Genomic DNA, 8,801 nt, shown 5'->3' with positions numbered 1-8,801 from the left:
AAAAATGCAAAATTTGAAAAGCTGTCATTTTGCCCTATTGTGCAAAGTACTAAAAACTAAAAATCAAAATTATTTTCTTGGACGAAATAGTTAGATTTCAAATTTTACATTTTTGGAGTCAGGAAACATTGTAGTTTCACCCTGTCAAAGCGGTTTTCTCGGGTCAGCTCAAAGTAGTTTTTGGTCATTTTTTACAACAGTGTCAATCATCAATCAACAATCATTAATCACCAATTATCAATTATTAATCATCATCATCATCATCATCATCATCATCAGTATCACCATCACCATCTTCATCATCATCATCATCATCATCATCATCATCATCATCATCATCATCATCATCATCATCATCATCAATCATCAATCATCAATCATCAATCATCAATCATCAATCATCAATCATCAATCATCAATCATCAATTATCAATTATCAATCATCAATCAACAATCATTAATTATCAATTATTAATCATCATCATCATCATCATCATCATCATCATCATCATCATCATCATCATCATCATCACCATCATCATCATCATCATCACCATCATCATCATCATCATCATCATCATCAATCATCAATTATCAATCATCAATCAACAATCATCAACCATCAATCATCAATTATCAATCATCAATCAACAATCATTAATCACCAATTATCAATTATTAATCACCATCATCATCATCATCATCATCATCATCATCATCATCATCACATCATCATCATCATCATCATCAATCATCAATCATCAATCATCAATCATCAATCATCATTATCATCATCATCAATGTTAATAAACCAACTATTTGACACTAAGAGAGGGGGGGGGGGGGGAATAACAATGAGTTTCATCAAACTTGTTTGAAAACATCCTTAGAACAGGAGGCATAATGAAAAATAATTAACAAATTTTCTTTATTAAAATGTGCTATTATTTTTCATTAAGCCCAGGGTAGTGGTTGCATAACTAAAAAAGAAAAAAAGGAAAAGAATAATGTCTAACATCTAAAAATATTTTTCAACCATAATCATGCAAATTTGACCAGGCAAGCTGCATGAAAATGTAACTATTAAATGAAACCTTTTTAAGAAAAAAATTTTTAATAAAGGGTATCAAGTAGAAACTTTTTAACATCTGAGCATTACTTTTATAATAAATATCTCTTCTTGCCTGACGTTGGGACTTCACATTTTGAAAATAACGATTTCATATATTGATGAGAAGTGAAATCATCACTAAGTAAATTAAGCATTTTATTTAATTTGCTTAGTAAAAATTTTTACAAACTTAATTCTTAAAATCAACTTTTTTAAAGCTACTTAGCATTCCAAGTTCTGAATTATGAAAGTTCTGATTGTTAGTGTTGTGAAGCCCATGAAAATAGGAGATTTTATTTTATGAGCAACTGGTCAGATAAGTAATATTTATGATCTATTTTTTAATTGAAACTCGAGTGTTAAGTAAACAAAAAAAAAGATCATGATCTTTTATCTAATATTGATTACCAAATTTGTTCCCTTCTTATTTCTATTTGCCCATCCTTTTAAATTTATAACCATGTTTCAAAAACTATGAGGAGATTTCTTATCCTAACACTTCAGAGTCTCCTAACTAAAATTTAAAGTACAAGATATACAGCTTGTCCAATTTTTCAGTAATGTTTCTTCAATGTTTAAGTTATAAAACCTTACATAAATCAAATCGACAGGGATCATTCTGACATCTTTCCTGAGAAGCCGTAACAGTTGACCTACATAATTTTTGTTGTTAGTTACAAATAAATTTTGTTTGAAAAGAGATTCGATTTTTTATTTATTGAAAAAGTACTAATGAAGGTTCTATGACCAGCTTTTTTATCAATTTTTTTTTTTCAAACATATTTTGTTTTGTTTCTACTATCAAATTTAAAAAAAAAAATTGTTTCAAATTACTTTTACTTTTTATTTTGTTTATTATTGATTACTATTTATAATGAAAATAGAATATTTAAAATTAGATTTATATACCAATAGATAGATTAAATCTATCAGCCTTTTAATAGTTTAAAAGTTTTTGTTAATGTAAAAAAAATTATGAACTGGTAGAGTTAGTTTACAATCTGACACTCAACTCCAGAGATTTTTTCAATAAATGGCAACTACTCATCAAAATTCTAACTACACCTTTTATTGAGAATAAAAACCAATAAAAATATTCAAAAGAAAATTTTTCGAAAAAAAAACTAAAACTTTTATCATAAAATTTTAATTGTACAGGATTAAGCTGGTTATTTCAGCTAAAAAGTAGAACTTGATGCAAACAACAACACAATTAAAATCAAATACTCAAAAATAAAAAAAAAAAACGAAAAAAAAACAACCTATCAGGTATTTTATTTGCACACTTTTGTAGTAAAAAAAAAATGAACAGCTTTACTACAATTTTTATTAAACAAAAAGGGTTTTGTTTTCATTTTTGATTCATTAAAGGGTTTAGTTTTCATTTTTTATTTATTAAAAGAAACTTTGACTAATTAATAAAAGCAACATTTTTGTACCATCTAATTATTAGTGAATAAATTACCATAACCTCTACTTATTGTTGAGAAAAAATAATTTTTAAAAAATAAACATATATGTAATGATTAGAAATGCTGTAAATGTAAGTTATATAGAAAAAAATAAATTTAAATCAATTACTTATCTACATTCACTACAAAGTTCCATGAATAAGTTACCTGTGCTATCATGAAACTGAAGGTAGCAATTAGGTTTTATCAGTTTCAATAATTCTGCAAGAAGATCATCAGAATAAGAAAATGGTGATGAAGGTGTACCCAAGATAGCAACATCAAAAGAAGATTGTTCATGTTGAGCTAAATAAAGAAAACAATTAGAAAGCAATAAAGTAATGAGATTATGAACCTATTAGAAATTAAAATCTTCACATTGCATTTTTCAAATTTTTAATAATGGAATGTAAGTAAGGTATAAAAAAATAAAGTAAATTCCAACGCTTTAATAAAAAACAATGTTAATGTGAAGATTTTTTTAATACTCACAACTTGATAACATATCAGCATTCTCTACATGAACTTTACCACTACTTGTAACTTTTTCATTAAAAGATTTGACCTGTTCTTTTAAACTTTCTTGAGAAACATTAGAGTTCCAAACAAATAAGACTTTATCACTAGACTTAACGAGATCCATTTATTACACCTAAAAATTAACCTGCTAGAAATTTTATAAAAGATTTCAAATATCAACATATTCCTTGAAAAAATAAAAATTTAAAAATAGAGAAATCATATTTAACAAATTTTTAAACTCAATAGAACAAGATAACAAGGAAGATCAGTACGCTCTCTTCAACAGATCGGATACTTTGCTCTAAGACCGTTACGATTAGATTCTTAGAAATTCAATAGGACTTTCGATGATCCGTTGTGGAATTAAAAAACAAGAGCTAGATTGAACGTAACTTTTCTTCAAACTAATTTATGAAACTTGTTTTTAAAAACTTCGTCTCATGCTAAATTTGATGAACTTTTGTTTTATCTAATGTACTTGTTTGTTTTTTTTTTTAATTTTTAAATAGCGTTGTCGAGATGATAAGCTTACACCAAATTGCAAACATCACTGCTTAATATAAGATGAGCAAACGATTTTTTCAAGAACAACAATTTTACTTACTCAAATTATTTTACAAATTGTTAAGAATGGGTAAATTGAAATATTTACATGCATTTTACAAGAGGCTGATGTATTTTCATTATGGTATGTTTACACGTGGTAAATCTCAATAAAATCTGACAACGGCAAGAGTATTTGATCAAACTGGCTTAAATATATAAATTTGTAGAAAATCGCCCTGGTGCAGCTCTGAATTTTACCTTTCCTTAAAGATTAAAAACGAGCAACTGTATTTGCTGCTTGTAAATGTGCAATAGTTTTAAACTATAGTGCTGTTTTTCTGCATTTTTTGTTGGTAAAAATGTCAATGATCTCGTTGTTTTCTGCTATTTTCTGTTCAATCGTCATTATTTAGTATATAGAAATATTTTTTAAACGCAAGCTACTCATTTTTGATCTCTAGTATAACCCTTGATCAGTTTTAATTTCGAAAAATACCATTCACAAAGAAGCATCGCTAATAGCGATCTTCAGAAAAATTAGATATAAATTTATTATATTTTGGCAATTTATTTTCCTTAAGGACTTTCAAATACTTGTATGTATTCATGCTAAAGCCCTTGGAGGAAAGAGTAAGGTGGCCTGACATCACCCTCTAAAGAGATGACTCCAAAGACAATGACAGCGGCTAGAAACTTTTTTTGCATGATCTAGCCAGTGGTTTTCCGTTTGTTATCTTTTTGGTCCTAGCAGAAATTTATTTATCAGAGAAGACCAGGTCATGCCCGGCTGCAACGGGCACTTTAACTTCTTGAGAAGTATAACAGAATTACTTAACCCCTTTTCTTTAGCCTTTTTGGTTAGCAGCTAGCCCTTTCTTGTCTTGTATGGTTTTAACCTTAAGTCCTCTGCCACACAGGTACTAACCATTGACTCCGACCTTCCTCAGTTATGGGCTATTCAACCTAATTGACTTACCAGGGTCAACATCAATTATTTCTCGGACTTTCGCTACGAGTTTAAGAGTTCTAAAACAATCAGACCACTGCTTGTAAGTTGGTCTCTCACCTATGGTCTCATAGTCACTTCAGTTTCTTCATAGTCATCTTCAGGCTCTACTTTTCTAACCTTCAAAACCCGACTTTTGTCCACGGTTAAGAACTTTGAAATATTGGTTTTGAAAATTCATTTTTGAAGCCATTTTTAAAAAAACAATTTTTACAAACAAAGTTTTAAAGTTGACGCCAAAAAAAAAGTAAGTAAACTTTGTCATGAAAAATTTTGTTATGAAAACAAGTTTTGTTATGAAGGCTGGAAGTAGTGTGTTTAAATTTGATTGCTAAATACCGCGCATCCTGGAACGTTTTTTCTTTTGCAACGACGCTCCTTAACAATACCTAGATCTAATTTATAATTTTATAAACAATGGTAGCATCTCCTCTTGCACTTCATTGAGTAACTGTCACGTGTTTAACTGCCAGACAAGCGGTGGTAGTATGAATATACCACCGACTTGTTATCAGATAAAAGGCATATATATATATATATGTATATATATGTATATATATGGTCTTTTTTTTTCTTGATTTTTTGGATAACTTTTATTATCATTTACAAACAAAAAAACATCCTTAAAGTTGCTAATATTTATATACCAACCATTATATCGAGCAGAGATGTACATTCAAATATTAAAAAGAAACAAATTTGAAACTTTGGAAACTCAAGTTCAACGTCTGTCCGATTTTCTCTGTAAAATTGTGCTAATTCTTCTATAATAATTTTTATTCCATTTATATGAACCACTACATGGCACCATGTAAACAAATAGTAATACCATTTATAAAACTCAAAGAAATATGTGGCTTGTTATTTTGTATAAGCGAATTCTTTTCAGAAGTAAAAAACTTTTTTCTTTTCTTCTCGCCCGTAGAATAAGCTCTAAATTTTAACAAATAAGAGCGAAGAGCGAGCGTAAGATTTGATGTTTTAAAAAGTTTAGACTGTGTGGAGCCTAATGCCTTGCATTTGGAATCCAATGAAGTTCATGAGCATCCAATTGCTCATGGATCATTTAAGGTTTTATACTAATACGTGCAGCTGAAATCGGGAAATATTTTGTTTTAGTATACAATCAAGCTAAAAGATTTTTAAGTATACCTTTTCAAAGAAAACAAGAAAAAAACAAGAAAAAAAGACAAATACTTTTCACAAGAATTTATCATAAAATGTGTGATTTCCTTGCCCATTTCGTATTGTCTTCAATTAAAATGAAATGTTCGATTTCTGTTTGACTAACGACCAAAAGAAAACTACCATTTTAATGTGGAGGAGAGTACGGAGGTGGAGCATAATCTAAAAAAGTTAAAACTAAAATTTACATTCGAAAAGATCGAAGTTGAAGATGCGAAATTCGTACCACGTTCTGTTTTTTGTTTATTTCTCTGTTTTTAATTAAGTTAATCATTAAATAAAGTTTTTGAAATTTATCTAAATTAAAGTTTTATAAAATGGCTGAGGAAATAAACGTGTGAAGCTGTAAAAAGACAAGTGAAAGAAAACGCAAAGAGTTTTTAACAAATAACAGCAACCGGAGTTTGACTGAAAGACTATTTTCTCTTTTTATTGGATAATTTCTAGCTTGAGAATAAGTTGCTGTTAACAAACATGTGCTACGTTTTTTATCATATATTGATATTTTGTTTGTAGCAAAATTACCTGCATTTTCAAGACTAATTGAAGAATCGGTAAATGCTGAATGATAATAGTCAAGATTGTATTGAAATTGAGTTTGTTGGTGATCTTGAAGGAATCTATACGATGTATTTGAAGGGAATTGAAACACATCAGTTCTTTCGTTAAAATCTGTGTCACCGTTGAATTGAGACTCCGAATTTGACTGAGCATTACTACTCGTTGGAATGCTATCACATTCGAACACTACCACAGTTCTTTGATCAGCTTTATCGTTATGATCTCTAACTCTTATTCTCAATCCTACAACTACCATAATAATTCCTAATCCAAAGCAAATGGGTCCAGCGATTTGACAAGTATCAAAACTTATCTTTATCTTTTTGTTCTGTTCGTCACAAAGTTGGCAACCGGAATTTTCGGTGTCTAGCCAAAAATTTTTCATTATGAATCCGTAGATTGTCATCACTATTCCAAACACGAAACCAAATGCTCCTAGTACAAAAAGACTGCTACGAATTGTACACATGCTAAAAATAATGTAATAACTATGTTATATTAGTGTAACTAAAGTAAATATTTGGAAAACAATAGATTGGTTTCTACTGCCTATTGATATAATATATCAATAGGCAGTAGAAACCAATCTATTGTTTTCCAGCATTATTATATTACATATTATTTTCCAATATATTATATTACCTTAAATAACTTAACTTCCATCCACCTGTTTTACCTGGCAATAACAAGCTATTAATTTATCTGACTAATTCTGGAAAAAAACTCTTTAAAAATCTAATCAAAATTTTTTTATAAATTCATTGAATTTGCAATATTTTTTAAAAACAAGAGTTTTTTTTTTTTTTTCAAAACTCACTTTCTTCAAAACAATTTCAAAAAAATTTCTTTTGTTAAATTTTTTCCCTTCATTTTTAATAGAAACATTTTCCCCTTCATTTTTAATAGAAAGATTTTTTTCAATCGAGAATTTACGCTGATACTGAACATACAGCAAGAGCATTTTTGTTTTACGATATTTTAGCGATTTGTTATGTTTTGTTTTGGTCTGTAAATTAAACCTTTTTGTTACTTTCATTGCTGCAGAAGGTTTTTGCTCTGCTTTTGCTATGTTAAGTACCTAATATATTTATTTCATAGACAACAAAAATGTCTCCAGAGGGGTACTCTGCGTCAAGTCATTCAGGCCATTTAACCCACCATCAGAGCATTTCTGGAAATTTATACCAGTTGTTTATTATTATTATAAGGCATCAAAAATCTAAAAATTCAACTTGACATCTAAACCAGCATAAGAATTACATTTTTTTACAGCCATTTCTTTCAATGAACACGGTGTAAATTTTGTAACAGTCTGAAATGAGCTATCGAAAATCATTTTTAGTATATTACATGGTCCCTTGGTTACTATTCGTTGTGACATAATAAACTTTGTTCAAGATTTTTAAATTTTATTTGTTCCAATAAAAAGAATTTCTTTGCAAGTAAGATAAATGATTAGGTAAAGAATACTGTAGCACTGATGGTAAATGTTCTTTAATGTCGTGCATCTTTTTACTCGATATCTTTCGTACTTTTTACTCGATGTCAAAGAAGAGCTTACTTTTATTTAATTAAAAACCTTTCTTCTCGCTTCCAAAACTCTATTATGACTTGTCGCAAAGAAAATATACTTTGCTTCTTTGTCAAATTATTCTTGGTGCAGTCTAAATATGTATTTTTGCATCGAGAAACTTCTTTTCTTACTGATCCAATGAAATTCAATAATATTTAATAGAAGCTTCTGCTTTAAAACTTTTTGAGTTTTGAAGTAGCAGGAGTTTAAAATTAAGTTACATATTTAGCATTAGAAATTTGTAAAATTTTGTCTCTTGATGCTTCTTAGGGTATTGCTTTTTTCAGAAAATAACATTCTATTTACATGACGACAGTGTTCCGTGTATAAGGTTTTGTTGCTTGTTTGTTTTGTCGACACTAATTGCGTGAATTAAACTTGGTTTTAACTACGTCTAATTCTCGAACCGGTTATTTTTACCTATGAATATAAACAACTGATATAAACCTCAAGAGAATCTAAGTAGAGTAAGTAGTTTAGTAAGTACTAAAAGATACTAATTTTTGTGGAACTTTATAATTTTATGTGGAACACCCATCTTTAAATTTTTTACCTTTTCTGAAAAGGAACAACAGGTAAAAATTATCAAAACAAACATAACAAAAAGTATTACCTTTAAAATAATTATTAAAATATCAACGAGACCAGCAGCTAAAATTAATAACTGCAAAAATTACGGATAAAATAAAATTCAAACTTAAAAAAGTGACAAATATTGAAACTGAAAGCAACATAAATACAAATTAAAAACTTCTCATATTACTTTTAAAGCTGATCGTCTAAAGCAGATGCAATTTATCAACAACAGCAATGTTGATTTCTTAAAATGCTGAGCTAATAATTTTA

General features: G+C 28.6%; 2 protein-coding genes across 6 annotated transcripts in view; both read right to left on the bottom strand.

Moving 5' to 3' along the window:
- Window positions 1-3,782, bottom strand: part of LOC149882802 (anamorsin homolog) — a 13,644-nt gene extending 9,862 nt beyond the window's left edge. The window contains exons 1-2 of the mRNA XM_090100031.1: window positions 3,055-3,782; window positions 2,731-2,868 (exon numbers count right to left, since the gene is read on the bottom strand). Of these exons, the coding sequence (XP_089956157.1) occupies window positions 2,731-2,868; window positions 3,055-3,205 (289 nt within the window). The 5' untranslated portion in view covers window positions 3,206-3,782. The remainder of the gene's footprint in view (window positions 1-2,730; window positions 2,869-3,054) is intronic.
- Window positions 3,783-5,768: 1,986 nt separating this feature from the next.
- Window positions 5,769-8,801, bottom strand: LOC149882801 (uncharacterized). Of its 5 annotated transcripts, none has more exons than XM_090065648.1 (4): window positions 8,719-8,754; window positions 8,569-8,606; window positions 6,347-6,852; window positions 5,769-5,983 (listed from the first exon to the last, which is right to left on the bottom strand). In XM_090065648.1, the coding sequence occupies exons 3-4, from the start codon at window positions 6,849-6,851 to the stop codon at window positions 5,949-5,951; spliced, it is 540 nt and encodes a 179-aa protein (XP_089921774.1). In that variant the 5' UTR covers window position 6,852; window positions 8,569-8,606; window positions 8,719-8,754; the 3' UTR covers window positions 5,769-5,948. The 5 variants fall into 5 exon arrangements, with proteins under 5 accessions (XP_089921774.1, XP_089921777.1, XP_089921776.1 ...); XM_090065651.1 differs by lacking the exon at window positions 8,569-8,606 and adding an exon at window positions 7,025-8,375 and having other exon boundaries at window positions 8,719-8,738; XM_090065650.1 differs by lacking the exon at window positions 8,719-8,754 and adding an exon at window positions 7,025-8,375 and having other exon boundaries at window positions 8,569-8,588.

This window comes from Hydra viridissima, unplaced genomic scaffold (genome assembly GCF_058129835.1).
Source record: "Hydra viridissima isolate aposymbiotic clone 2 unplaced genomic scaffold, HvirCarnegie_v1 scaffold_10, whole genome shotgun sequence".
Lineage (NCBI taxonomy): Eukaryota > Metazoa > Cnidaria > Hydrozoa > Anthoathecata > Hydridae > Hydra > Hydra viridissima.
This window is presented reverse-complemented; position numbering and strand designations above follow the sequence as displayed.

What these genes read in the sequence shown, in the direction of transcription:
- LOC149882801 (XM_090065647.1), bottom strand. Translation starts at nt 6,851, where the DNA reads ATGTGTACAATTCGTAGCAGTCTTTTTGTACTAGGAGCATTTGGTTTC. An exon ending in AATTAGTCTTGAAAATGCAG is followed by an intron (nt 5,984 to 6,346) that starts GTAATTTTGCTA and finishes TAACTTTTTTAG; the next exon opens with ATTATGCTCCACCTCCGTAC.